We start from the raw sequence: 12,690 nt of genomic DNA on the forward strand, positions 1-12,690 counted from the left end.
TGGGTTGTGAAGGTCTTTTTTGTACAGTTCTTTTGTGTATTCTTGCCACCGCTTCTTAATATCTTCTGCTTCTGTTAGGTCCATACCATTTCTGTCCTTTATTGAGCCCATTTTTGCAAGACCTAAATCAAATCCCTTATGACTATACAGTGGAAGTGAAAAATAGATTTAAGGGACTAGATCTGATAGACAGAGAGCCTGATGAACTATGGACGGAGGTTCGTGACATTGTACAGGAGACAGGGATCAAGACCATCCCCATGGAAAAGAAATGCAAAAAGGCAAATGGTTGTCTGAGGAGGCCTTAAAAATAGCTGTGAAAAGAAGAGAAGCAAAAAGCAAAGGAGAAAAGGAAAGATGTTCTCATTTGAATGCAGAGTTCCAAAGAATAGCCAGGAGAGATAAGAAAGCCTTACTTAGCAATCAATGCAAAGAAATAGAGGAAAACTATAGAATGGGACAGACTAAAGATCTCTTCAAGAAAATTTCCCATACACCTAGGTATAACTATAAATACAGTAGATGTACAGAAAACTTTTTGGTAAATGGATAATCAATCATTCTCAGGTAAAACTTCATTTCTAAATTCAGTTGTAACACTACTGAAATTCCATGAACTGATGGGTACTCCTGACTTTATTTACTGTGGATGTCGTAACAAATCACCATGACCTTGGTGGCTTAAAGCCACAGAAATCTATTTTCTCACAGTTTTGGAAGCCAGAAGTCTGAAATCAAGGTGTCTGTAGAGGCATGATCACTCTCAAGGCTCTAAGGGAGAATTTATTCCTTGTCTCTTCCAGTTCTGGTGGCTGTCAGCATTCCCCAGCTTACAGCCCTAGCACGCCAATCTCTACCTCCACTGTCATAGGACTCCTTTTCTTTTTGTCACGTTTCCCTCTGCCTCTCTCTTACAATACCATTTGCAATGGCATTAAAGTCCATCCAGATAATCCAAGATTATCTCAATTTAAGATCTTTAATCGTATCTACAAAAATCCCTTTTCTAAGTAAGGTTCAGATTCTCATGAATTCTAAGGATTTGGTGTGGGTCTCTTTTGGAGGTGATTTTTCAGCTCACTACACTTAGCTTAATCAAGTGATCAAATTTATCATCATGAATAATGGGACAAACCAACATCATGCATCTCCTGTTATCATGCCTTGAGAAACACACTACATCACCTATGCATTTCCCTGCCAAAAATACACAACCTGAATCAAGTCATAAGAAAACAATAAAACAGCCCAAACCAAAATACATTCTTTCAAAATGTTAATGTCATGAAATAAGAACATTTCCAAACTGAAAGAGCACAACAATGAATTGTACTGTGTGATTTTGGAGTAGTTCCTGGATTGTGGGGGGAAAAAATTTTTCCATAAAAAGTCACTTTTTAGGACCACTGGTACAATCTGAATAAGAACTGTATATTAGATAACAGCATCATATCAACATTAATTCTGGAATTTGATCACTGTGTGATAGATAGAAAATTTAAAGAACAGTGAGGTAAAGCAAATTTGACAAAATAGCAACTTATTAATGTAAGTAGAGAGTACATGGCTGAACTATTCTTGAAACTTTGCTGTTAATTCCAACTTTTTCAAAACAAAAACTTGCAAGAAATGGGTTTTCTTCAAATGAAGCAAGCTATATTAACAGCAAAAAAACTGTCTCCCTGCCAAATAATTACACTTTGCCTAAAAATTTAAACAGAAAAAAAAATCCATCTATAGTGTCTGTTACTTTGGTCATTCTCTCCAAAAGAGCAAGATATTTTCCTATTTGTCTACAGTCAAGGAAGACTGAGCACAAAGAAGAAATCATCATTAAAACACATATACACTCATTTATGGGGATAAAAAGAATCATTTCTTGTCAAAATGAAAATGAAACAACTCGAAGAGGGAAATTAAATATTCATCTTCTTGAGTACTTCACAGAAGGAGAAACAAAGGGTACGATTAAACCAGAATACGTGGAAATGACATCCTTATATTGACTTTTCGAAACCAGATTGAGATGAATGAAACAGATAGCATATAAGGGGAACCACATTTTAAGCATAGAGACTCACTGAGGAATGTTATACATAAAAGAAACGATTATTATTTTAATTGCTTAAACTTAAAGAGAACAGATTGGGCACTATCCTAAAACAGCAACACATAAATTAGTGGGATGACGTTAGCAACTCTTCTCATAATAAGCATAATCCATGAAAACTGCAGTTTCAGGTCTACAAATAACAATCACTAAAAAGTTTCTCTCCCATATGCCCTTTACTGGCAAACTGAATTATCTCCAAATAAGAGTTATATAATGAGACTTGTTGTTTAGTTGCTAAGTTGTGTCTGATCCTTTTGCGACCCCGTGGACTGTAACCCAACAGACTCCTCTGTCCATGGGATTTCCCAGGCAAGAATATTAGAGCAGGTTCCTTCTCCAGGGGATCTTTTCAACACAGGGATGAAATCTGTGTCTCCTGCATTGGCAGGCACAGTCTTTACCACTGAGCCACCAGGGAAGCCCCTTAAACAGACTAACACCTCCCATAAGAATCTAAACAAAAGACAACAAACCTGAAACTTCAAATAAAGCAAAAAGTTGACAAAGTATGCTTTGCAAGAAAACACTTTCCCCAAACATGACTGATAACTTACCTTCTGGCACAGGAAAAACTTCAGCAATTGAGCCTAAAATGGTTAAAGCTGAAAATCTAGTTGGGTAGGAAGAGCCAGGAAACAATGCTTCAAAAAGACTATTGCAAATGGATGACATGAAATTCTAAAAAAAAAGAAAAACAAACGAAAAAACAATTTGTAAACATAATTGTGCTAACTCACAGTAGGTGGGGAAACAGTGCAAACAGTGGCTGACTTTATTTTCTGGGGCTCCAAAATCACTGCAGATGGTGACTGCAGCCATGAAATTAAAAGACACTTAACTCCTTGGAAGGAAAGCTATGACCAACCTAGCATATTAAAAAGCAGAGACATTACTTCGCCAACCAAGGTCTGTCTGGTCAAGTATATGGTTTTTCCAGTGGTCATGTATGGATGTGAGAGTTGGACTAGGAAGAAAGCCGAGTGCCAAAGAATTGATGCTTTTGAACTGTGGTGTTGGAGAAGACTCTTGAGAGTTCCTTGGACTACAAGGAGATCCAACCAGTCCATCCTAAAGGAGATCAGTCCTGAATGTTCATTGGAAGGACTGATGCTGAAGCTGAAACTCCGATACTTTGGCCACCTGATGCGAAGAGCTGACTCATTTGAAAAGACCCTGATGCTGGGAAAGATTAAAGGCGGGAGAAGAAGGGGACGACAGAGGATGAGACGGTTGGATGGCATCACTGACTCAATGGACATGAGTTTGAGTAAACTCTGGGAGTTGGTGATGGACAGGGAGGCCTGGCATGCTGCAATCCGTGGGGTCACAAAGAGTCGGACATGACTGAGCAACTGAACTGAACTGAACAACAGGTTATCTTGAAAGTACCATTAGTATCATTCTAAAGGGTGAATTTTTTTTTTTCTGCTTTAGAGAAAAAAAGGTTTTCAAAGCAATACTAGATGTTCACTTTGCTTGACAATTCAGATTGGCACCCTTGACCATGGGCTCATGACTTCAATGAATCCTATCTTTATAGAGTCAACAAGAAGTACAGAAGAAAATGGAAACACTCACTAAAAAGATATGTGTACTCTCACATTCACTGCAGCATTATTTACAATAGCCATGATACAGAAACAACGTAAGTATCTATGGATGGATAAACAGATAAATAAGTCAGACAGAAAAAGACAAATGATCTCACTGTATATAGAATAAAATAAATTAATTTTAAAAAGCAAAACAAAAAACCAAGCAATACAGAGAACAGATTGACAGATGCCAGGGGTGGAAGGGGGAGGCCCTGAAAAAAATGGTACAAGCTTCAAGTTATAAAATTACATGGGATGTAATGTACAATATGGTGACTACAGTTACAATATATAATACTCTATTATATATTTGGAAGCTGCTAAGGAAAAAACTTTGTATAATTTTATATGGTGAAAAATGTTAACTAGACTTAGTGTGATAATCATGTCCCAATATATACAAATAATGAACCACTGTACTATAGACCTGAAACTAAACATCAGAATACCTGATTTTTTTAAAGTTAAAAACAACAACAAAAAGTACAATTCTAACTGTAGTCCAGACAAGAAAAAAAAACTTTTTTTGGTGAAAACATGACCCATTCTGCCTTGACTTGTGTTAAAACTGTATGAATACTGATTTTCTTCACCAGAAGCATTCAAGCATCAAAGGTATGTGTACTTTTTAAAGTTTTAAAATGACCAAAGAAATATCCAATATATATTACTTGATAAATGTGATACCTAAGTACTTGATATCTGACTATAAAGACACAATTTAAAACAAAGAGCCAACTATTTTACTGTCTTCTATCTGCCCCTTTGAGATTGTTACTCTGCCTTTCTGTTTATACAACTGATCAAAAATGAAAACTTTTAGTAAAAATGCAATTAAAAAAAAAGCAATGTGGGAAATATTTCATCCAAGATAAAGTATTCTTCCTCTAATTAAAAGAAATAATTATAACTTCTACATAAGGTCAAAGAAAAAACTTATAAAGAAAAGCTGTTATCCTCAAGACTCTCATATATTGCTACACTCCAACAACATATAACTCATCAGCATATAAGCAGCCCCAGTCCCTGTCTTTAGACAGGATCCCTGCATTCATTTCTTCGGTCAAGGATAAACAACCTTGGGGATTTATCCTGTAGGCCCTAACTACTTTATTCCTTTGAAATCCAATAAACTAGTTTTACGGAGTAGGCAATGGCACCCCACTCCAGTATTCTTGCCTGGAAAATCCCATGGAAGGAGGAGCCTGGTGGGCTGCAGTCCATGGGGTCGCTAAGAGTCAGACATGACTGAGCGACTTCACTTTCACTTTTCACTTTCATGCATTGGAGAAGGAAATGGCAACCCACTCCAGTGTTCTTGCCTGGAGAATCCCAGGGACGGGGGAGCCTTGGTAGGCTGCCGTCTATGGGGTCACACAGAGTCGGACACGACTGAAGCGACTTAGCAGAAAACTAGTTTTAATTATAAATGAGTAGTATATTCAAGAGCAACAAGTTCATCCTTTAGGAATTATCCTAATTGCAGTGCCAATTATACTTTTAGAAATAGTTCTTCTTTCCCTCAACCAGACTGTAACCACAATGGAGGCAGAATGACAGTTTATGGACTTCTATGTCCCTAGTCCCGCACATAGTGGCCTACACACACAGTAAGGGTTCAATATATACTCTAATCTTTTTCCACTAGAAAAGGCTTCTGGCGAGGCTTCCAAATACCTTGGCCTAGCATTCAAAACTCTCTACTACTCATTCCCAACTTGATTTTCCAAGTCATCTCCCTTTATTCAATTCCTTTGTCCCTCAGGTATCTTATGTGTCACTCATACTAGTGAATTCACCATTCCCCAAATTCTCTGTACTCCCTTACCTCCAAGCCTTCACTCAAGCTGGTACTAAGGGGAAAATTATTCTGATTTGGTTGTCCAGAGCAGATCTGGATTTGAGTCCGGCTCTACCACTTCTGGGCTAAGGAAACTTGGATAGTTTACTTATTCAACTTTTCCAAGCTTCACTTATCTCACTGGATAAGTGACAATAATAATTTCTGTCTCACAGTTTTATCATTAAAGAATAAATGAGAACACTGATATAAAGCATTTTATGCCTTAAAGTACTCTAGCTCAGAGATCCCCAACCACTGGGTCACAGACCAGCAGCAGTCTGTGGCCTGTTAGAAACTGGGCTACACAGCAGGAGTTGGGCAGTGGACAAGCAAGTGAAATTTCACCTGTATTTACAGCCACCTCCCATCACTCGCGTTACTGCCTGAGCTCAGAAAAACAAGCTCAGGGCTCCCACCGATTCTGCACTGTTGTGACCTGTAAATTATTTCATTATACATCACAATGTAATAATAATAAACTGCACAATAAATGTAACACTCTTGAATTACCCTGAAACCATCACCCACTGCCACCCCAGTCCATAGAAAAATTGTCTTCCACAAAACCAGCCCCTGGTACCAAAAACACAGGGACTGTGTACCCAAAAGGTTAGGGGACCACTGCTATAGCTAATGTATTTTTAAGTACACTAGCTATTATTTAGGTATGAAATAACCTTCTTCACTAGACTAGAAGACACCTCTTCCAACTCATAGCCTCCTCTTCTCCCACAGCAATTAGTTTGTTGATTAGCAGAGTCTACCAGACACTGCACACAACACCCACTATTCTAATGATGATCATAAAACAGCTCCAAAGTTGCAACCTTCAAAAGCCACAAGAGTCTACCATCGGGAGAAAATGTCAGAACTAGGAGATTGACTCAGATCAAGACTCTGAAGGACTAGTTTTCAAAAGCACAAACTAAGAAACCGCACATACACAAAAATTCAGAATGTCATCCACAAAATTAGTTTTGTGTTTCTAAGTACCTAATTGACATTTCACAAATGTCATTTTATTCCTTGCAAAAAGGAAGCAAAAGAGATGTGCTTCTGAAGGACTAAAAAATAACTGCTCCACACACACAGTAAAAGGTCAGTATAGTTACTTTTACCGATGCCCAGCAGAGTCTTTTAGAGTGATTTAGAGTGATTTACAGACAGCATTCCTGTTTAATCCTCAAAACCAATCTTTTTAGAGAGATTATTCATCCCACTTATAGACTCATTAAGGTAAGCCAAGTGGTCAGTGGCAGACTTGTGAGTAAATTTATGTCCATCAAGTTCAGATTATGACTTTCTTAACTTTTGTTGTTCAGATTTTACAAAGACGAAGATAATTTCAACCTCTGTATAGGAATATTCTTCTTTAGATAATGTTTAACCTTAAGTAAATGAGTGAGTATGTCATGGTTCCACTATACCATTTATTATACCTGTTTCCCTAAATGAAATAAAACAGGTGAGCTCTGTCCTCTATCTGGATCTTAGGAGAAAATATGCATCTGCTTCTGAGAGGACAGATCTGGAGTAAGAAACCAGTGAAAAGTTCATTCTCTTCTGATGGACACAAACAGAACCCTGGCCCAGACTACAGCTGCTATATCTGGGGTTCCATCCAGGACATTAACTCCAGTGCCCTAAAATCCAGTCCTATTCTTCAAGCCCACTTCAAAACAGGATAGAGAGGAACCCCGGTCACCGGACCGTGGGTCCACTTTCATGTTAGGACGATAGGGGCAACAAGTCCAGACACAACAATCCTCTTCCTTGGGGAGGGGGTTGAGGAGTCAGGGCTGCAATTACCTTTTATAAAAAGTACTAAATTTATGTGGCTCACATAAGTTGTCAAATATCAAGGTTAGCCCGTTAATGTTATTCTGTAACAGCCTTCAAGTCCAGCACTGGTTCCACAACTCAGGCTATCTTAAGTAACAAAGCACCAGAAGGAATATGTAAAACCCAGCCTGAAGGAAAAAAGCACAGAAATACTACTCAGCACGAGTATTATTTCTCCTTAATGTATATGCAAAATTGTTTCAGGTGTCTTAAAAATCTGTATGTCTGGAAATCACCTACCTTATACTGCCGTAAAGAAACAGAAGGGTCTTGTCTGGTTGACTCATTTCCTGGTTCATGTTTGGATTTACTTTGCTCCAGTTTATAAAGTACCTGAGAGCCTTCCTGTATCCTACAAAACAACTTTGAGAAAAAGAAAAATGAAGTGTATGTGAGCCACATTAACCTGAAATACCAGCTTGAAAGGCAAAGGAAGAACTTTCTAAATTTTTTCGACTAAAACTTTAGGCAAGGGGAGTACTGCTTTTCAAACTCTTAGTATTTACCACAGTGTTTCTTTCTGACAGAAAATTAACATTTACATTTTTAAAACCAAAAACTCAAGCATTACTGCAAATCAGAATACACAGACATTAAACCACAGTTCTCCTATTTCCCTTAGGTCAATGTGAACCTAAACATGACGAGGTTTACTCACTTCTATCCTCTACCAAATCTTCACCTCAGAAACATTTCAGGTGATTAATTTAAGCTGAATGATTCAATAAAGACCATTGCTAAAGGCACTTATAGAAATGATAAAGATACAAGGACATCCTTCCTCTTCTTACTGAAGTTTTCTTAAAATACCTTACACCCTGGACTTCCCGGTGGCCCCATGGTTAAGACTCCATGCTTCCACTGCAAGGGGCAAGGTTTGATCCCTGGTTAGGGAACAAAAACCCCAAATGCCATGAGGTACGGCTAAAACATTAAAGTATTTTTTTAAAGTACTTTAAAAAAATACTTTAATAGTGAAAACTCTACTGCTAGATTTTTTTTTTCCTTTCAAAAAAGAGTTCAAGGTTGATTTATTACACCAAAGTGAATGGACTTTTTTCACTCTGGATTTTAAGCCCAAATGTAAATTCAATTGGATCACGGAACAAGCAGTTTACAGAAGTGCCACGAAGAGCTCTGGTAGTCCAATTCCTTGACCCTTCTTCCCACACTCTCCCCAAATCTGGGCTCTTTTGAAAAATAATTTTCAGGGCAAAGTTTACCACTTTCCTACACTTTCTGAAGAGAAATTTTACCTTTTTAAGAAGAGAACAAATCTGTTGTCGCACTCCTGGAGACTGACTGTTAAGATTGTATGTGATAAAGAACTGGATCCACTGCATTTCTTCTGTGGAAACGATTTCTGTGCTTCGATTACTTTCACAAAGCAAGCCTAACGTATCGATCCGTACCTAAAATACACCAAAGAATAAGATGTTCATTTTTCAATGATGTAAGTGTTAGTTGCTCAGCTACGTCCAACTTATGAGACCCTATGCACTCTAGCCTGCCAGGCTCCGCTGCCCATGGACTTTTTCAGGCGAGAATAGTGGAGTGGGTAGCTATTTCCTTCTCCAGGGGATCGTCCCGACTTAGGGATCAAACCTGGGTCTCCTGCATTGCAGGCAGATTTTTTATCATCTGAGCCACTATGGAAGCCCCAAAGACATAAGCAAATCCTAAACCACTTGACATGTTTAATTATTTACACAAGGTATCAAAAAGAAAAGAAAGATAAATCTCAGTGTACATATATGCATTTCAGAAAGGTCCTATAATCCCAAAGATTCTGTGTTACTTCTTATAAAATTATTTCATTAATGTATAAACTGAGTATTTATAAAAGTTAAAAATCTTAAAAGATTCTTATTCCACAGTAATGCTTAACTACATTCCTTTTCCTCAGTGACCATTCTGCCCCAGGAACACATCACTTCACTCTCCTATTATTGCCATGAACTTCTCACTGGGTTTTTTGCTCCCACTCTGAAAATTCATCTCTGTTTCCATTCATGCCACTTTCCTGGCTAAAGGTACAGTGACTCCGGCTCCCAGTTACCAACTGGATAGAACCTGAAGTCTTCAGCCTAGCACTGGATGCGTCCACAAAATGGACAAAGTACTCCATTCTCGCCAAACAATGTCCTTAGTCACCCTCCAGTCCTGGTTCACTTGCGTCCTTCCAGCATGAGTGGGCACCAGGGCTTCCCTGCCTCGAATCACATTTATCACTTTCCTACTCAACCATCACCTATACTCAGACGAGTCTCTTCTGCTAAGCTTTCCAAGTTCTTATGTGTAAAGATATACTTGTGCTATCTTTTAAAAGACTTTCCAGTTGTCTTATGCAGGTTTTCTTATTCCCTAAACTAAACTTTAAGTAGCCCAAGTGCAATGTCTACACGCTTCACATCCTTCTTATGGAGCCCTTAAAACAGTGTGGGCATAATGCTGGGGGCTTCCATATTGCACTGCTATTAATAAAGGAATAAATGAATCAGGGATCCACTGCATGTATGAATTCCCAGTTACACTGTTTACTTACTTGGCAGTGCTGATGAATTAAGCCTTGCTTTATTCTTGCGCTGGACACAAGGTCCCTCCAGGCATCAGTTGCAGACTGAAGATGTCCATGAGCTCGAGCTGTCCTCAGACAAGCCATCAAAGCTCCCAAAGCCCCTCTGCTGTCATAAGATCCTAAGGATGGAAAAGGTTACTGTTGCCTCAAAAACACAGCAACAAAGACCACCACTGCGCTATTAACAACTTCAGCAATCCCCATGTTTCCCATTAACATTGTTATTTCATGAAGTAAAAATTGTATTTTTAGCTAAACTCTAACATGAATTAACGTTCCTATTATAAAATCATTATTTAAAAGGATTTAATAGGTCTTATGTCAATGATTTCTGTAAACTGAATCCACTTATCGTTAACTTTAAGAAATCATAATTTTTGGCTGATCTTTTTACCTTTTCCTTGACAGAAAATAAACCAGCAAGTCAATCAGGAAAAAAAAAAAATCAGGTTTAATTTAATCAGAAATATTTAAAACAATAAAAATAACTAAAATGATTTTCAGCCAAAAATAAGAAAAATACTTCTGCAGCTAAACACCATTATTTCTCTAAAAACAAACACTGAACCTCTCTGTATATTTTGGAGTTACTGTGTCTTCTTAGTAAAGAAGATAAAAGGGGATCACAAAGATCCTGATGCTTTCAGAGGCCAGGACATCAGCTGTTACTAACAGGACAGGGAGCTCTGGGCTAACAGGAGACCTTGATTTAATATAAAGACTGTCTAGCTTCAGAACAGACTCATGGATCCTCAGCTTTAGATGGTTTCTCAAAAATGCAAGAGGGATCATTGTTAAAGATTATAAATAATGGCTCTTTTCTGTGTACAGGAATCAAATCTTCCAGCTATCTCATGGTTTCTTTGAAGGATTGAAAGAATAACTCAAATTTTATTTGGAAATAAATGTGATGCAGGGTACCTATTCCTGCTGCATTAAATAGAATATAATAAATGTAAGATTTACATGATGAATCAGGATCATTGTTTTATACACTAATTACTAAATTATGCTTTAATGCAATTTCTTCAAAGTTACTGAATTCTTTGGGAAGCTAAATAATTAATTTAGCAGGCTAGAAATCCCATCACTACCTTTAACAAAGATTTGGTTACTAATGAATTAAAGTTAATAGTGAAAATAGTATACTGAGGATTCTTTCTTTGTGCTTAATGATGAGGGAAAAGTTACCAAAATTTTCTTATGAAAATGAAAGAAATGGATAATTTTTTAATAATAAAAAGTAAACTTTGAAAAAAAAACAAAAACAAAGTTACTGAATTCCAGTGGGATGTTTATACTTATTCTCAATAGCCAGAGAGAGCTTTTTCCTGAGGTCATGCTTCTAAATTTTTCTCTCTTTCCTAGAGACAAGTACTTACTACTGCTAATTTACCTGTCTTTAACCTTGCCTACATCAATTTGTAATTACTACTTCAACCAACTGAATAAGTAAATTATATAAAACACACAAACATCTACTTCAGGCTGACAACCAAATAATAAAAACTTGGTAAAATGAATTAAAACCTAGTAATAAAGGAAACCTCATAATCATAACTGCAATCAATCTTTACCTTGCAGAAATGACGTTAGCCAAAAAACCTATTCAGCTGGATATAGGAACATTCATTCCAATACAAAATTTCTATCTTTAATATCCTCCCTTACTATTTATAGACATGGTAATATTAAAATTTGAATATAGCCAACATCTGCCTAGGTACCTCTATTTAAGCAGCCTAACTAGAAATTACTAAAACAAAAAAATTCATTTTCTTACCAGTTTTAGCATCAGCAGAAGCCTGAAGAATCTTTACCATGTAGGTTAAGCTCTCAGGGTTGCAGTTCAGTAATTTTGGCAAGTAATAATCAATCACATAAGATTTCTGATCCAGATTTCCTTCACACAGTACACGAAGGAGAGGAGAAACCCAAGTCTCATGCCACTTGTCAATCCAAGTGCTGTCGACAGCCTGGGATTTCAAATGACTCTTATGATTTTTAAACATGGTTTCCAAGAGGTCGCTTGCATAAGGCACCAAAGACTGGTCCCCCATCACCTCTAAGATTTGTGATGGAATGGTTTTAGCTAATGCCAAAATATGCTCAATTCCTATGAAGTCTACTAAACAACCGAGGCATGAGTACTTCCCTTTACTATGCCATTCCAACTGCAGAAGACTCTCAGTCAGCTCAAAAATGAAACGATCAGCAGACAAATCTGAACCTGACTCTTTTACAGTGAGCTGGTGCATTTGGAGAATATTTCTGAATATGATTTTAGTTTGGTGTCTCAAAGCATCCAGTGGATGTTCCCAGTGGGTATAGACATAGTCCAAAAGCCTCCTAACCACATCTGCATTCCCATTCAGGCTGTCCTTTAGGCCTGGGGAACCTGAGTCAAGGACTTGTATAGCTGAATTAGTCCAAGATGCCAAAATCCTAGACAGAAACATTTCCAGAGTTGACTCCTTGATCCTGAAGAAAAATGAGGCACATTAGTATAAACTGACAAATAAAAGGAGTCTAATTTTATAATCATTTAGACCTTAAAAATATAATGATCATAAAATTGAATTATCATTATATTTACAACAAAAATACAACACAGCCAAAACAAATCTCAAATCCTTCCATTTTGAAAAAGTTAATCCAAAAAATCACCCAAAGAAACTTGATTCATTATTTTAATTGCGGTGATGGTTTCACAGGTGTT

At 37.4% G+C, this 12,690-nt stretch overlaps 1 protein-coding gene across 6 annotated transcripts in view; it reads right to left on the reverse strand.

The window, feature by feature from the left end:
* The window catches only part of THADA (THADA armadillo repeat containing), a 330,140-nt gene that overhangs the window by 298,843 nt on the left and 18,607 nt on the right, over positions 1–12,690 (reverse strand). For all 6 annotated transcript variants that reach the window (XM_020878085.2, XM_070477517.1, XM_020878083.2 and 3 more), the window contains exons 11-15: positions 11,755–12,452; positions 9,939–10,090; positions 8,650–8,805; positions 7,634–7,756; positions 2,668–2,791 (exon numbers count right to left, since the gene is read on the reverse strand). In XM_020878085.2, the coding sequence (XP_020733744.2) occupies positions 2,668–2,791; positions 7,634–7,756; positions 8,650–8,805; positions 9,939–10,090; positions 11,755–12,452 (1,253 nt within the window). The remainder of the gene's footprint in view (positions 1–2,667; positions 2,792–7,633; positions 7,757–8,649; positions 8,806–9,938; positions 10,091–11,754; positions 12,453–12,690) is intronic.

Source organism: Odocoileus virginianus, chromosome 2 (genome assembly GCF_023699985.2).
Source record: "Odocoileus virginianus isolate 20LAN1187 ecotype Illinois chromosome 2, Ovbor_1.2, whole genome shotgun sequence".
Taxonomy (NCBI): Eukaryota; Metazoa; Chordata; class Mammalia; order Artiodactyla; family Cervidae; genus Odocoileus; species Odocoileus virginianus.